This window comes from Leptopilina heterotoma, unplaced genomic scaffold (assembly GCF_015476425.1).
Source record: "Leptopilina heterotoma isolate Lh14 unplaced genomic scaffold, ASM1547642v1 Lhet_479, whole genome shotgun sequence".
Lineage (NCBI taxonomy): Eukaryota > Metazoa > Arthropoda > Insecta > Hymenoptera > Figitidae > Leptopilina > Leptopilina heterotoma.
The window spans coordinates 75888-94688 of NW_025111102.1; the positions used below are offsets into that span (position 1 = coordinate 75888).

The window sequence follows — 18801 nt, forward strand, 5'->3', positions numbered from 1 at the left end:
TGTGTTTTCTTTCTACTTTCGAGATATATCAAGCGCGAGGTCCAGTACACACCATTAGAACTCGGCTATCAATAAACTGGTTAGGTTGCACTGAGGAGAGGTTCTCTGCAGCTTCCCTCTCCGCTGGCGAGAAAACCCATTTAGACGGGTGGTTCAGGCAAATATGAGTACTTCTAATTCTATGTCGTGCTGTAGACGCAAAAATATAGGAAAATAAGATATAGTTTGTAAGACATTTCCACGGAGACACTTTACTTGTAACGTTAATATTAAGGCAAGAAGACTAGTGAATAAATAAATAAGATATGGACATTAGGCTCGAACTATCTGACAATAAAATATCTGAACAATCATGTTTAGGAAAAAAAAAATTTTATTCGTTAAAATAATTAGTAAATAAACAAGTAAGAATACGACAATAGTCGGCCACCTTCAAAAACCGTTAACATTTTTTTTCAATCACAAAAGCTTAGGTTTGTTTATGATGATATTAGAAGTGATTAGTAACAAACAAATTGTTTTTATCTCATACGGTTTTATAGCTACCTATTCAAAATTGAAAAGTGGCCGACTACTGTCTGGATTTACCCTATGTGGGCAATTCTTCGTGAAATTTTTCCATGACATTTTAAAATTGGTTATACATATTTTTTTGGATTTTTAAAAGTAGTGTTAAGACGAAAAATTATTATAGGATGTAGACATTCAAACAGTCATTTGTAAAAAAATCATATTGTGAAGCGCAGCGTAGTCCACGAGCAACTTGCAAGCTCGTATATTGTCAGGTACAAATAAATAAAGAAAAAATTTTAATTAATCACGCCCAAATTCAAAAAAAATTAATTTGTTTATATAAAAAAATAATTTTTTTAATTAAAAAATTTTTAAAATAATTTTTTTATATTACTTAAAAGTTGAAGAAAAACAAAAATTTTCTTTCTTTGACCATCTTAATTTTAAGGACAGTTTTGACCTATATGTCAAATCTATGTTAAGTTTGACGTAATTTTGACCTACAGGTCAAAAAGGGTCTTAATAAAAATCTTACACGGTGAGTTTGAATTCAATTTTAATTAAAAGTTTATTAACTGCAAATGTCTTTACGGATTTTAAAACTACATGTTTTTAGATTTATTTTTTTAAAAAAATGAAAATAATCGGCGGAGGGCTTTTTGAGGAAAACGGATTACATTTTATTTTACAAAAAAATTGTAGTTATAGTACGCTTTTTATTTTTGCTCTGATTGTACTTTGTTATGTAAATATTTTACTCACTTCACAAGTAATAATGTCAGATATTTTTCACTTTTATATGTTATATTATTGTGAATATTACTTTAACGTTGAAATGCCACATAAGGCATTTAAGGGGGACACTCGTGTAAACGCACGTTTTTTCAATAATTTTTTAATCAAAAATAGTAAAGTTTATTGAATTTAAGTAAAGCACATATATAATGTAATCTATAAAAATTATTTTTTTTTAATTAAAAATATTGCAAAATGGCGGCGTATGGCGAATTAGCTGCATAATCAAGGCTGTGAATCAAAAAAGTTTTATTTTTCAAAATTTTAGATTTTTAAAAGTAAAAATACTTTTATTTCGTGTCCCCCAGGAAAACCTAAATTTAAAAAAAAATGTAAGTCTACCTTCCTGGTTCTGAGATATTGAGACTAATGTAATGTTAGTACACACACATACTGACATTTCTCAAAAACACGTTTTTTGGACTCCTGCGCTCAAATTACACCAAAATATGTAAAAAAAAAAACCACAGTCGAAAACTGGGTAAATTTCTCGAATAGGTTCACGAAAAAAATTGTTGTGCATCAATTGCTCTGCCATGAGAAAGAACATCTTTTATCCCAGAAAAGGTTTAAATACGTCCCTTTTAAAGTACAAGATTTGTTTCGGCTTTTGGCACAACGGATGTACTCATATGTGTATCCAACGCACCGAAATTTTTCCCCTGTTGGCATTGATGATAATGAAAAGACACCCGGTATATGGAGCTTAATGTCCTACCAGATAAGGTTCCTCTTCTTGTAACGCTGGGACCAAAACCAGTCCTGCACCGCCCAACCGTGACCCCAGACCTCGTCATCCGGTCTGTTGGTGGTTATAGCATAGCTCCTTTCTTGCTTAGCAGCGTGCACTTCTCGTTTTTTCCTATCCTTATATACTTGTTTTTATTCTTTTCCATCACACCTATGACTCTTTACTTAACTAATATATTTTATGCAACGCACGCGCGTTATGGGTTCTTTATGATATCTATTTACCGGATCATATGTTTCTCTTTATAGCATAGTATATACATATTTTAGGGACGGTGGTGTCACTTTAATCCTCCGTGTTGGAAAATTTTATTATAACCATTATAGGCCGTAGTCCTATGTCAGCAGAAAGCTTTGTCTTGCTATGTCTCTGCCACTCATGAAATTTTACCTTTGGATGTATGCTTTTTTGCGCATTTTGGTTTCTTAAAACTTAACTTAATATTATCTTCTCAACATTATCAGGGTTGCCACAGGTCAGGGAATTCAGGGAAAAGTCAAGGAAATTAGAATTACTCAGGGAAATCAGGGAAAAGTCAGCGATTTTTATTAAAAGTACTGTAAAAGATTAAATTTTTAGAATATATAAGAATATTCTGAATTTGGTGTCTTTTTTGTTTGCCTCAATAAACTATGAAATTGACAAGAATTCTAATACAAACTCTTCAATTTTTCTATTTCTGACAATAATTTCTTTTTAAATAACTTAATTCTTGAACAACTATCATAAAATTTTTACTTAGAAATTATTTAATGAATAATTTTACTTAAAAATTTCAAAATTAATTGGATTTCTAAAGAGTTACGTTTACCATCTTGAACTTCAAAGGTTTATTACTTCATAGGTTTAAAATTTAAAATTTTAGAAAATTTCAATTTTTAATGAATTTAAATAGAAATTTTAAGAACAACTGATTCCAGAAATTCAATTATTTTCAAAAGTGATAAACTTCTTCGCATAAATTCAATTATGTTTAAAAATTTATTTAAATTCTCGTCAAAATTTCAATTATCTTCATAAATAATAAAAATCTTCTCCGAAATTCAATTATATTCAAAAAATTTAATAAAGTTCTTGGCAAAATTTTACTATTTTTTTGAACCGAAAAACTGCCAAAAAAACCTTAATTTTCGAAAATCTTTGTTTAAGTTGACGCCATTTTGTTATTTTTGCATAAAAATTAAAACTTCTAGTTTGGGCGATTAGTACAGTCCTACTGAACATAAATCAACTTGAATTTTCTGGTTCTGGTTTTTTTAACCGGAGAAATCAATTACGCAGCTGGCATCGGTACTTTCAGCTGGTCTAAAAGTATTGTTAACTTTTAAATAAACAAATAATATTTTTTTAATAAAATAAGGTTTTTTATAAAGTTAAAGAGTATATTTATTGAACTAAAAAAGATGCAGATCAATATAATCCATAAAGGAATCGTAAAAAAAATTCTAAAAATAGCTTCACTTTCAAGCGTGTAAAGTGGTATGAACCACTAAACAAAATTTTAATAAAAATTTCACAGGAATTCAATTATTTTCAAAAAGTTTTAAAAAATTCTGAAAACTTCAATTATTTAATAAATTATTTATTTTGTATTTAAATAATTTAATTCTCCACAAATTTTCAAATAAAAATTTATTAAAAATGAATTTCACATAAAATTTTAAATTATAATTCAATATTAAAAGCATTTTAGCGTGAATGATTTTATCACTCTGTCATCTTAAATTTATTATAAGTTATTGAATTTCAGAAGGTTTCAATTTGAAAATTTTAATTTCTATAGAAAAATAATAAATGAGTAGAAGAAGTTTAGGTATTTAAGAGGTATTTAAAAAGGGGTAGGTTATTTATAAAAGATTGTAGGTTATTTAAGAATAACTTAAAAGAATAAAAATAGAAAGAATAACGCAAATATGTGAAGCTCGGATTTTTTATATTTCGCTATTTTGAAGAAAGGGGATGTTTTTAAGAAAGGGATGATTTTTGAAATTCGGACAATGGACTTTTGAAGAGCCCTAAAAAAGACCAAAAATATAGCGTTTTGGTTTTTTTTAAATTCCTGTATTTTAGTTAGAGGAGGTGCTAACTTGATTTAAGTGGGCACCTCCACAAAAAATTTGTTTTTTCTGAAAATCTAAACCAGCCCAAAAATTGTCTCTACCGCTCAAAAATAGCCCTAAAAAGCCCTAAAATCTGGTATAGTAGATTATTGAAAATTGCTGCTTACTCTTATAAATTTGTTGATTAAAATTTCGATCATTTTAGCATTTCATAAAAAAAAATTATGTATAAGCTAAAATGAAAATATAATATAGGGATATAATATAATAATATTAAGAAATTCGAGAAGAAATTTGTTTCTCCAAATCAACAAAAAATAATATATATTTATATTCCAATATTCATTCGGTTTTCAGGTCTGAAATACCTTCACTCAGCCAGAATTCTTCATAGGGACATCAAGCCTGGGAATCTTTTAGTGAATAGTAATTGTGTTCTGAAGGTAATTTTCTGCAAAAAATGTTATTCTTATTTGTTTTAATAGAGTGATTAGAAATATCATTATAAGTAAGATTAGACTTTTATTTGTACATTGCACATAATTGAATTTTTTTTTAATATATATTTTTCTTATAACGTAACAGTTATAACCCTTGTGTCCATACCCAAGTAATTCTACGTTGTATACATCTATACTTTAAACTAATTTTTTATTTATTTATAAAAAAAAAAATTTTTTTAATGAAGTAATTGCTTTTATTTGTCATATATATAACGTAGATCTGGAGCGCTGAAAAGAAATTTTAATATGTATTTGACTAAAATGAAAAATTGTGTAGTCTTGTGGGTACCCGGGTATGAACACAAGGGTTAAATAAATCATTTATAATAATTTTAAATAAAAAATGTATAAAACAAAATATTACCAGGTTATGAGAAAAAAACAGTTCGGTTACTTTAGAGGACCAACGTATACTTTGATGTTTTTATTTGAAAGGCTATGTTTGTACCTGTGAGATTAAAAATTATTTATTACTGATCTTTGTAATTTTCCTTGAAGATCTGTGATTTCGGATTGGCAAGGGTTGAGGAACCTGATCAAACGAAACACATGACCCAGGAGGTGGTGACGCAGTATTATCGAGCACCAGAAATTTTAATGGGCGCACGACATTACACTGCTGCAGTAGATGTTTGGAGTGTAGGTTGTATTTTTGGTGAACTTCTGCAAAGGAGAATTCTCTTCCAAGCTCAGAGTCCTGTGTTGCAGGTATTTAATCATATTTAAAACTTCATTTTCAACTTATTAAAAATCTCTTTAATTAAATAATATTAAATAATATCTTTTTTTAATTTTATTTATAAACTTATCACTTAGTCGAGAGGTGAAAAAAACTCAAGTTTCGATGATTATTATGATCCTCGTCAACAGCTCCATTTTTTAATATTTTTAAGATGTAATTTTTGTTCGTTTACTCAATTTATTTTTTTACCGTTTATTATTTGTTCTGTATTTTTTACTACTGTTAATTTATTATACCTCAATATTGTTTAATGCATTAACCAATAATCTGCCCAATAAAGTTTTAGTGTCTGATGAAAACGACAATAGTAATCGCCGAAACGTTACGAGTTATAATCAGATTAAAAAACTTGTTTCCTATAGTTTACTTTAATCGATGTTTTAAAATGTATAATATTTTATTCTGAAGAATATTTTCCACAAAGATACTCAAGTAAAAATGTTTAATTATTGTTCTTGATAATTGTGTAGTTGGAGTTAATCACAGAATTACTGGGAACGCCAACCATCGAGGACATGAGGTACGCCTGTGTAGGAGCTAGGGCACATATGCTGGGACGCGCTCCTAAACCTTCCTCGCTCACGGCACTGTACACCCTCAGCAGTCAAGCGACGCACGAGGCTGTACATTTGCTTTGCCAAATGCTTGTCTTCGATCCCGTAAGATAGTTTTCACATATTTTTCATTAGAAATTTTGTTATATTGTTTTCTCTAATCCTGTTGTTAAATTATTTGTTATATTATTTATTTAGATATTTTTAAAAAATCGTTATTTTTAATGTTTTACAAAAATTTGAATAACTTCTAAAATAATGAACGCTTTTTAATGATCTTAGGCTTATTTAAAAGGTCATTTTCTACAGAATGAGAATTACTTATAGGCATTAATGTGTAATTTTTTTAGAAAATGCAGGTCGTCAAAGTTGGACCAAAAGAATTCCAGGGTGGAATTTGGTCTAGTAAAAGTTCAAATCTATCGGGTTGTAAACTTTTTTTAAATTCTTAGCGGCCAAATTGGGTAAAAAACTTCAAATTTTGTATATCTGACTTCAAATTCGTAATCAGTGCCAAAATAACTCTCGGAATTCAAATTCCGAGAGTATTAATAGTGAAAGAAGGTCAATGAAAATTATTTAAAAATACAAAAGGATACATTATTTAACAAAAATATTTAAAAATTTTTTAAATTCTACTGTTATAGGTGTACTTATTATGACAAGATAATTACGATGAGTAATTTTGAAAATAAGATAGATGCTGAAAGTTTGAATTGTTTTGTAGGACAAAAGGATTACTGTGGGGGACGCTTTGGCGCATCCGTACCTAGATGAAGGAAGACTGAGATATCATTCGTGTATGTGCACGTGTTGTTATACAACAAGCGCTGGCATGAGGCAATACACAGGAGACTTTGAACCAGCTACGTCACATCCTTTCGATGATTTCTGGGAGCGAAAACTCACAAGCGTTCATCAGGTGAAAGGTCAGTTTAGTTAATCTTTAACAAAACCTTTCTTTGAAATTTAGGTGGTTACCTTATCTTATTTTTCCAATTTAAATCAAAAATTAGAACTTCCCAGTTGACAGATCCTAAGAATGTTCTAAAATGGCCAGGTTAACTTTTCATCTCCTTGAGGTATGAAAAATACGACCATAAATGTTGTCCAATTATCGAATTATCGTTGTTTTAAATTTAGAAAGTAGTGAGACAAAAAATTAAAGAAAAGTATCAAAATCAATTACACATTTTTTAATTGTTTTTATGTTACAGAGGAAATGCACAAATTTATTGCAGAACAGCTCAACACATCACGTGTACCGCTCTGTATAAATCCACAATCCGCGGCATTCAAGAATTTTGCAAGGTAAGTACATATGTGCATTTTTCACCATTGAGAATGGTAACCTCCCCTTAAGGGTCAGGCTTTCTGAAGTGTATCATAAAATTTCGATGGGTAGTCTAATTTACTTCAACCTTTTTTTTGGTAGTAAATAATGATATAACAACATTCATAAATAATCGAAATCGAAATTTTATGATACACTTTTATAAAACTTGATGTGCAGCTAGATAAAGTTAATATAAAGGCGTAGTTAAAGTTTTGAGATCTCAAGTTACCTATGAAAAAAGTTATCAACCTTTTTGTTTCTTAACATTTAACATTGAGTCTTATGAAAAAATCTCGAAAATTTAGGGTACTTGAATTCGAGCACTCGAAATATTAAAGCAATAGTGAATTCGAGTACTGGAGAGAATTTGAATTTTAGAATTATTTCAAATAATTAAAAACATTTGGGAATTAGAAAATTTAGTCAATTGAACACCAACTACAGGGAATTTAGGTTTCCATCAAATAGTCATAGCTTTAAATTAATTTGTATAAGTGGCTTCTTTTGCCCTTTCAAAATTCAAATTACTGAAATAGTATATTAAGCAACAAGGGGACAAAGGCAACCATTTATTTACGGTGATTTTAGTGACACAAAAATCATCTTAAACAAATTGTGCTGCCTTTGTTTCCGTGTTACTGACAATATTTTTTTATTCCTAATGCACAAAAGTGTCGATTTCAGATAGCAGACGTATGAAAATGGTGTTCATTTTCATACAGTCGAACAAATGAATGACTTTACTCCCTGTCGTCAGCTATCTAAAAGCGACATTTTTGTGCTGGTGGGATAAATCATTTTTACTTTTTAAAGGAAACTAAAACTTAAAATATGTGATTTCTTACTATATTTCAATAGCAGAAAGCCTTTCTGCAAAATAATCAGTAGGGGAGATTCGAGGGAATTGTGGGCCACCTACATTATTTAATAATATTTGAAAGTTTGATCATACAATTTTTTTTATTTTCTTTTGTTTTGTGACGATATAGAAGCGAAATCAAAATATTATTGTTTAATTGTTTTTGAAATATAATTTTACATGTATTCGACGTACGGAATTTTGTGTACGCTCCTGAGCGCCGATAGTGCGCGTGCGCTCAGTTACGACCAATGGTGAGCGGTGAAGTTCTCTCCCACCGAGATCTTCTCCCTCCAGCGCAACCAGAATCGAGGACCCCGAATGCACGGTCCAAGAGCGTCACTTCTCGAAGCGGTATTACCGCGATAGGGTCTCTGATGTGGTATTACCACGATGAGATCGAAGTGGTTTCACCACAAGCGGTATCACCGCATAGGAGATAAAGAGGTGTTACCTCACGGGTAGGAACGCGCTCTCCCACGAAATCGTTCGGTGCCGTTTCGAAAGTCGTCGTTGTCCGAAATGTCGTTTATTGTATTGTAACTCGTCGCGTTACTATACTAAAATCCACGTTTGCTTCATGTTATCGTTTTATCGCTTTGTAACTCGCCGCGTTACTCTTTTACGGAAATCCGCGTCTCGCACGATAATGTTTTTATTGTAAATTAAACTAATCGTCAACGTCGTCGAAATCACAGTTAACGCACGAATTTATGTCGCTTTACGTACTTCGTTAATGTTCGCGATATTACGTTTACGTCGTTTTTCTCGTCTCCGCGTAGATGAGTTTATTCAGTTCTTTGTACTTTTATTTGTGTTTTGTAAATATATTTTGAAGTTTCGATTCTGTAATTAAAATGTTAAAATTATTTAAACGAACCCTGACCGACGAGCAATCCACACCCTTAACATTCATTACAGTTTGTCTAAAGTAAATTTTTCATAAGCAAGTAAGAATTTCTGAAACAGGCCATACCTAAAACTCGGTTATTTTTTCTTTAATGTTAATTTTCCTACAGCATTTTACATGAAAAAACACTATGAAAAAGGATTTTGCCAAAAATTTTTTTTACTCTTGTTATTAAAATTAAATTTTTAGAATTTATAAGAAAATTCTGAATTTTTGTGTCTTTTTCGTTTGCCTCATAAACTATGAAATTGACAAGAATTCTAATACAAAACCTTCAATTTTTTCTATATCTGCCAATAATTTTTTTTCAAATAACTTAATTCTTGAAGAACTATCATAAAATTATTACTTAGAGATTATTTAATGAATAATTTTATTTAAGGAGGATGATGACTCAAATAAAAATGTTAAGAATTTTTTGAAATTTGGAAAAACTCGTTGTTAAGAATGTCTAAATTATAGAACAATTTTTTTTTTAATTTTTTACTGTCCCGTTTTTGAGAATTTAATTGTTGAAATTGCATGTTTTTATATGGGCTCTTATGGGGAGTGTTATGTGAAGTGCACTATTTTGATAATAACTTGTGTAAAAAAGTTAAACTTTTTTTAAAAATCATACTCTTTTAAAGTTTAATACTTTTGGAATAATTTTAAAAAATAATTGAGTAAACCGACTGTCCTGATTTTTAGAAATAACATTAAAACTGACGTAAAATTACAGATTTTCTAACCTCTCTAACATAATACACAGAAACGTGGCAACGTCGCAATGTAATCATATACGAATGAAATCTTATTCAGTGTTACCAACACTGTTTCTAGCATGCATATGGAATGCGCTGTTGTCACGATCTCCATGCTCATAAAATTTTTTTACAAAATTTTTTTTACGTAATTAAATAATTATTTTTTAAAATATTTTTTAAGAATAATGAATTGGAATTATTAAAAATACTATTTTTTATGTCTAATATATTAAGTATTGCATATTTCACTTATAAAATATATATTAAAACAGTTGGTATTTGCAGTTTTAATCCCATATAAAAGCATGTGAATTCCCCTCTCGCCGCCTGCCCCGAAAAGACAGTCACCATCCTCCTTAAAAATTTAAAAATTAATTGGATTTCAAAAGAGTTGCGTTTACCATCTTCATAAATAGATGAAATTCAGAGGTTTCAATTTGAAATTTTAGAAAATTTCAATTTTTAATGAATTTAAATAGGAATTTTAAGAACAACTGATTACAAAAATTCAATTATTTTCAAAAGTGATAAACTTCTTCGCATAAAATCAATTATGTTCAAAAATTTTTAAAAACTCGTCAAAATTTCAATTATCTGTATATTAAATAAATAAATAAATAAATAAATCTCTATCAATAATAAAAATCTTCTCCAAAATTCAATTATTTTCAAAAAATTTTAAAAAATTCTTGGCAAAAATTCTTTACAAGAAATCTATTATTTTCATAAATAATAAATTTTTTTTCGAGAATTCAATTATTTTAAAAAATTATAATAAATAAATTGATCATAGAATACAATTATTTTAGTAAAATATAACATTCTTCCGAGGAATACAATTATTATCAAAAATATTTATAAAAATCTTCGAAACAATTCAGTTATCTACGTAAAAATTAAAATTCTTCGAAGCAATTCAATAGTTTAAGAAATTTTAATAAAATTCTTCCCAAGAATTCAATTATTTTCAAAAATTTTCCTCACTTCAATTATTTTTAATATCTACTATTTGAATAAAATTTTTCAAAAGAATTAAATTATTTAAACAAAATTTTAATAAAAATTCCACGGGACTTTAATTATTTTCAAAAGTGATAAACTTCTTCGCATAAAATCAATTATGTTCAAAAATTATTAAAAATTCTCTGCAAAATTTCAATTATTTTAGATATTTTAATAAAATTCTTCCCAAAAATTTAATTAAAATTTTCAAAAATTTTCCTCATTTCAATTATTTTTAATATCTACTATTTTAATAAAATTTTCGAAAAGAATTCAATTATTTAAACAAAATGTTAGTTAAAATTTCACAAAAATTCAATTATTTTCAAAAAGTTTTAAAAAATTTTGAAAAATTCAATTATTTATAACATTTTGAATAAAATTCTTCACAAGAAATTAGTTATTATTATATTATAAATATTAATATTGTACTTCGGAATTCAATTATTTTTATAAATAAAATTTTTCACAGAAATCCAATTATTTTTAAAAATTTTAATAAAATTCTTCATAAGAATTCAATTTTAAGTAATATTCAATTATTTAATAATTTTTTTATTTTTGTATTTAAATAATTGAATTCTCGACAAATTTTCTAATAAAAATTTATTAAAAATTAATTTCACTTAAAATTTTAAATTATAATTGAATATTAAAAGCATTATAGCGTGAATTTTTATAAATAATTGAATTTTGAAAAGGGTTCAAATTAAAATCTTTGAAAATTTTAATTTATAGTTACAACATTCTTATGATATAAAATAATAATTTTATCAATCTGTCATCTTAAATTTATTATAAAACATGAATAATATTCTCATAAGTATTATTGAATTTTAGAAAGTTTGAATTTGAAAATCTGAATTCCTATAGCAAACTAATAATCATTAAATATTTATTTAAAAAAGAAGTTATTGATGCTTTCGAATAATGTTCTTTTGAAGAAATTTTAAAATAAATGTAATTGAAATTTTTTTTGAGTATCAAATATTTTTTGGAGTGAATCAGAATATTCTTCAGTGTCAGAGAAAAAGTCAAAATTTTGTCTTTAATTCAGGGAAAAACAAAATTAAATTTTTGTGGCAACCCTGTTTAATAATGAAGAAAATTGTTTATTTATAAAAAAATATGTTAAGAAGTAGCTAAAATAATTATTTTTGATATTGCGTACGAAATAATTTCACACGTAACACAGACATGCGCATGCAAAATCCTTTTACGTAGTAATTTTTCTTGTAAAACGCTACAGGAAAATGTTTACTTAAACTGTGTGATTAATGGAGCTTATTTTACTTGTCCAAATTGTGATTCCGATTAATTTAATTTTCTTATTTTTTCTTTTCTAATTTTAAACTAATTAATAAACATTTATAACATTTTTAATATTTCTAACCATTTAATAAATATATTTCATCGTTATTTTCGATTTTGAACTTAATTCAGGCAGGGGCCTACAATTCCCCATACATTTTTAAAAATCATAAAACTGCATTTTTTAGTAAAACTTAAAATACTTTTAGATAAGTGATAATTTTGAGAAACTGACTATGATATTTATTATTATTTTATATGTTAGGTTATACCTCCTACTGATAAAAAATTGATATTGATTGATATTGAGCTAAGAAAAAATGTGGCCCACAATACCCCATTCTCCTCTAGATTTTAACTATTCAACTATTTTGATTCAACCCAATTTAAAATCCGATTTTATTGATTATTTTTACAAAAGAGATTCTTGCTGTCGATTCCAGAGGCGATTATCAAATTAAAATGGCTTTTCGCTTTTTCCAGAATCGATGGCATATCCCGCGTAAATCGCAGGCAGAATCCCCACTTAAGTGGGCCAAGAGACCACTAATTGGCGAAGATAATCCCCATTTTTCATGAATCTCGCGTCTTCACATCCTCTCTCCGCTAAATCGCGCCAAATTATTAGATGCCTATTTTCCAAAAGAATCGATCCTTTTGCAACCCGACTCGCATCTGATGTAGGAGGAATATTCATATCCGCTTCAAGGGTAATTCACTTCTATGACTATTTGTGCTGCATGACAATTCATATCTTTGACTAAAAAGAACATAAAAAGTAAACGAAACTCTCTGCTCAAATAAAATTCTAACAAAATGAACATTTGAACTCTTGGGAATTCTAACAAATAAACATTCTTACTTTTGGAAATTCTAACAAATATACATTCTAACTTTTATTAATTCGAACACATAGACATTCTAAGAAATGAACATTTGAACTGTTAATAATTCTAATTTCTAACAAATAAACATTCGAAGTTTTAGCTATTCGAACAGTAAGGCATTCTGACTTTTAAAATTCTAACAAATGGTTATTCTACCTTTTGATATTTAGACAAAAAAAGGCGTCTCCCTCGACATCCGGGTGTACCTTGTTGTTAATCTATAGCTATGATTATGCGATGCAAACCAAAATTCCCTGAAGATGATATTCAATAGGGTGGGCCGAAAAATAACTTTTTTTTAGAATCCTATTCTAATAGTGGGGAAATGTTGCCTTTTTAGCTCAATAAAACATGTGCAAAACAACAGCTTGATCCATGAACATCTTGATTATATTTGCAGTCATTTTAATGCATTTTATTTCCTTTTTATTAAAATGAATTAAAGTGTCAGCAATGTTTATGTCATAAATGGAATTCAAATAATTACAAATTTTATGGTATTAAACATAATTAAATTGCTTTCAATTCTAATTACCCTATTTTAATTTTTTAATTTTAATTTGTTTCAATCAACCTCTTATATATTATATTGGAATATACTGGGACTAAAGCAATGTTAGGACACACACATGGACATTTAAAAAAAATGTTTTTTGGACCCTTCAGGTCAAATTATATCAAAATACACAAAAAATCACAATCGAAAATTTTCACTAACACATCATTCGTCTATGAGAAAGAAATACAGGGTTGCCACAAAAATTTCATTTTGCTTTTCCCTGAATTCAAGACAAAATTTTGATTTTTTCCCTGACAATGAAGAATATTCTGATTCACTCCAAATATTATTAGATATTTAAAAAGAAATTTCTATTACATTTATTTACAAATCTCTACAAAAGTAAAATTATTCGAAACCATCAATAACTTCTTTTATAAATAAATATTTAATCATTATTATTTTTCTATAGGAATTAAGATTTTCAAATTCAAACCTTCTGAAATTCAATAACTTATAATAAATTTAAGATGACAGAGTGATAAAATCATTATTTTATATCATAAGAATATTGTAACTATAAATTCAAATTTTCAAAGATTTTAATTCAAACCCTTTTCGAAATCCAATTATTTATAAAAATTCACGCTATAATGCTTTTAATATTCAATTATAATTTAAAATTTTAAGTGAATTTCATTTTTTTTTTATTAATTTTTTCTTTTAAATTTGTCGAAAATTCAATTATTTAAATACAAAAATAAATAATTTATTAAATAATTGAATATTTCTTAAAACTTAATTTTTACGAAGAATTTTATCAAAATTTTTTAAAATAATTGAATTCCTGTGAAAAATTTTATTCATGAAAATAATTGAATTCTGAAGAACAATATTAGTATTTATAATAATAATTAATTTCTTGTGAAGAATTTTATTCAAAATTTTTTAAAGAATTGCATTTTTCAGAATTTTTAAAAACTTTTTGAAAATAATTAAATTTCTGTGAAATTTTTATTAAAATGTTGCTTTAATTGAATTCTTTTTGAAAATTATATTAAAATAGTAGATATTAAAAATAATTGGAATGATGAAATTTTTTGAAAATAATTGAATTCTTGGGAAGAATTTTATTTTTTACGAAGATAATTGAATTGTTTCGTAGATTTTTATAAACATTTTTTACAACAATTGTATTCCTAAGAAGAATGTTATATTTTACGAAAATAATTGTATTCTATGATCAATTTATTTATTATAATTTTTTAAAATAATTGAATTCTCCAGAAAAATTTTATTATTTAATAATATAATAGATTTCTTGTGAAGAAATTTATTCAAATTTTTTTAAAATAATTGAATTCTATTGGAAAATTTTATTAAAATAATAGATATTAAAAATAATTGAAATTTTGTCAATAAATTTATTAAATTTTTTGAAAATAATTGAATTTCAGAGAAGATTTTTATTATTTATAAAGATAATTGAAATTCTGACGAGAATTTTTTAACATAATTGATTTTATGCGAAGAAGTTTATCACATTTCAAAATAATTGAATTCCTGTAGAATTTTTATTAAAATTTTGTTTAAATAATTGAATTTATGTAATCAGTTGTTCTTAAAATTTCTACTTAAATTCATTAAAAATTGAAATTTTCTAAAATTTCAAATTCAAACTTCTGAATTTCATCTATTTATGAAGATGGTAAACGCAACTCTTTTGAAATCCAATTAATTTTGAAAGTTTTAAGTAAAATTATTCATTAAATAATTTCTAAGTAATAATTTTATGATAGTTTTTCAAGAATTAAGTTATTTAAAAAGAAAGTATTGTCAGAAATAGAAAAAATTAAAGGTTTTGTATTAGAATTCTTGTCAATTTCATAGTTTATGAGGCAAACAGAAGAGACACAAAAATTCAGAATTTTCTTATAAAATTCTAAAAATTTAATTTTTTCCAGTACTTTTAATAAAAATCCCTGACTTTTCCCTGACCTGTGGCAACCCTGAAATAGAATAATAAAAGATTTAAAAAAATAAAACATAAAATTTACCAATTTTTTCTAATGTTTTCTGTCTGAAAATTTTGCAGCTCAACAGTGGCGCATCCCTCGGAATTGCCACCATCTCCTCATCAATGGGAATAAAATGCTTCTTCGAGTTTGGAAAAAATCGTCTTGCAGTCTTCTTGTTCCGAAGGGAATCTTGGACGTCGACGCGCACACAAAACTTTTTTTGGACGAAACAAGAATAAAACTCAAGATTAAGCCAAGAGAGACAATAGACTGCCGAGCACTGTAGCATGAAAAAAATTTTCGATTAGCTGATTTAAACAAAATAACAAGAATTTTAGGACAAAAACGTAGCTAATTAATGTAATTTTCCAAAAAAAATCTACAATGCAAAAAATAGATAATTACATAAAATAGGGAATATTTTCAAGAGATAGAAGCGAGAGGCTGAATGATTAGTTTAAGGGAGAAAACAATGGGAAATGGGAAAATACGAGAAAATCTCGACAGTGAGAGGGCCAGTTTTTAGATTTAATTAACTTTTCATTTTGTAAATCACAAAGATGGCTGGCATTTAATGACTGTGAGTACTAAAGGTGGATACCTGGTACACCTTGACAATTTTTTTCCTTCTAATATTATTTAAATTGAGTTGATAAGATAGAAACCCTTTTCTACCATAATAGTTTCTTGTTTTTAGAGAAAAGGAACTCAGCGAATTAATATTTATTATTACATCGCCTGCCCGACGTGTTAATATGTAATTACAAAAATAAAGAAGAAACTATTGATCTTAAATTGCAAACGTCAAATATTAAGACTATTGTAGTTAAAATTATTAATATAAAGAAGATCAATCTGTAATTAAATCAATTGAATTATACTTTAATCTACTGTTCACCACAGTGACGAACGAGGCCAAGTAATAATTATATTCTAAGAAAGCGAACGCATTTGTGTCGATATTAAAAAAGAAAACAAAAAAATGATACATTGTGTACATTATATAAATATAAGTAGATACTCGTGTCCATCGATTTTTATATTATTTACGATTTTCAAAGGGAAGTTGATGATGACAAAAAGGGTTGACTAACACACTTTCCCTTCAAAAAGTGTTACTGATTTTATTAACACTCACAAATTTAGTAGTATATATTTAAAGAAAAAAAAGTTTAATCTAAACTTTACAGACAAACATTACAGACATTTGTCAAATGCAATTACATTTCATAAAAGTCAGTAATCTAATAAAAAATTACAATTAATGAAGATAAAAAAAGAAAAGAAAATTTTTGGTCTAAAACATTAGTTCCATTATTTGTCTTTTAATAAATATTTTTTAAAAATAAAATTTTTAATTCCCTTCCTGATGATTATTTCTAGTTGATTTTGTTTACAGATTAATCAAAATCGCTAAAATTTTGATTTCCTTGAATTTGTAAGCTAATAAATAATTATATTTTCTGAAATGTAATTGAATTTGAGAAAAATGTTAGAAATGTGTAATCGTGGGTAATTAAAATTTAATAGTTATGATCAATAATACGTATTTATGCGTATAAGTGAAATAAAAGAACAACTAATAATTAAGAATTACTTAAGGACGAAGTGTAAATGAGGGTGATAAGAATAAAGAAAACGAAAAAATTATTGATTTATGCAAACAAAAGCTAATAGACATTTGATAAATAATAATTAATGCTAAATGTAATTTTTTTCGCAATTTTGTAAGCGACTAAGTAAGGAATATTATGCGGCCTTCCACAATGACAATTTCAAAGTAAAGCACTGCCAAAAAACTTGAAATGTGATTTTAGATTAATTTTTGCGTCGTGCAATATCAGATTTTAAAAACAAATTCATCCGCAATATTTGCTTTCAAATTATAACATCATTCAAATCATTTTGAAAGACTATCTCTAACAGTTTTTTAATTTCGATTAAAAAAGTGACAATTAGAATTGAATTACATTAATATTTTCAGTCTATGATAAATTGTTTATCAATAAAAATTACAGTTACGTGAAAAAAATAAATTAATTAAAATTTTATCAATATTCAAACTTGGAAAAACACCTTTTTTATTAATTTATAATATACAGTGAGTTCTCCCGAGTTCAGGAATCCTTAGAAACTTTTCCACTAGTGATGGACAATACAGGGCTCGAACTAGGTCCGTAAATCCCGTAGAGGTCCGTAAATTTGCTTCAAGTCCGTAAAAGTCCGTTTTTTTAAAAAAAAAGTCCGTAATTTGATAGAAAAAGGATGAAAAGTTTGCAAATTGTACGATATAATTTGGAGAATTTTAGAGAAATTACAAATGATTGCAGAAATTCAATTATTTTCAAAAATTTTAATAAAATTCTTGGCAAAATTTCAATTACTTTAAAAAAAAATTTTCTCAATTCAATTATTTTTAATATCTACTATTTAAATAAAATTTTCCAAAAGAATTCAATTATTTAAAAAAATATTAATAAAATTCTACGCAAACATTTAATTACTTTTTCTAAAATAATAAAAATTTCACAGGAATTCAATTATTTACAAATTTTTTATAAATAGTTCAATTATTATCATAAATAATAAAATTTTTATAAGAATTTAAATTATTTTCGTAAATAAAATTCTTCTTAAGAATTCAATTATTTTTATAAACTCAATGCTGAATTTCAATTATTTTTAATACAATTTTAATGGAATTCTTCGAAAAGTGTAATTATTATAAAACTTTTCTTGAAATTCATCAAAAGAATTCAATTATTTAAAAAATTTTGATTAAAATTCTTCACAAGAAATCAATTATTTTCATAAATAATAAATTTTTTTTCGAGAATTCAATTATTTAAAAAACTTGTAATAAATAAATTGATCATAGAATACATTTATTTTCGTAAAATATAACATTCTTCCTAGGATTACAATTATTGTCAAAAATGTTTATAAAAATCTTCGAAACAATTCAATTATCTTCGTAAAAAATAAAATTCTTCGAAGCAATTCAATAATTTGCCAAAATTTTCCTCATTTTCATAATTATTATTAATATCTACTATTTTAATACAATTTTCCAAAAGAATTTAGTTATTTAAACAAAATTTTAATAAAAATTTCACAAGAATACAATTATTTTCAAAAAGGTTTGAAAAATTTTGAAAAATTTAATTATTTAAAAAAGTTTGAATAAAATTCTTCACAAGAAATTAATTATTGTCATAATTAATAATATTGATCTCCGGAATTCAATTATTTTCATTAATAAAATTTTTCACAGAAATTCAATTATTTTTAAAAATTTTGATAAAATTCTTCCTA

At 26.3% G+C, this 18801-nt stretch overlaps 1 protein-coding gene across 1 annotated transcript in view; it reads left to right on the top strand.

The window, feature by feature from the left end:
- Positions 1-17292, top strand: part of LOC122507607 (serine/threonine-protein kinase NLK) — a gene marked incomplete at its 5' end in the record, with an annotated part of 30552 nt that extends 13260 nt beyond the window's left edge. The window contains 6 exons of the mRNA XM_043620410.1: positions 4477-4562; positions 5121-5330; positions 5835-6023; positions 6646-6847; positions 7136-7229; positions 15564-17292. Of these exons, the coding sequence (XP_043476345.1) occupies positions 4477-4562; positions 5121-5330; positions 5835-6023; positions 6646-6847; positions 7136-7229; positions 15564-15618 (836 nt within the window). The remainder of the gene's footprint in view (positions 1-4476; positions 4563-5120; positions 5331-5834; positions 6024-6645; positions 6848-7135; positions 7230-15563) is intronic.
- Between the last annotated feature and the right edge of the window lie 1509 nt (positions 17293-18801).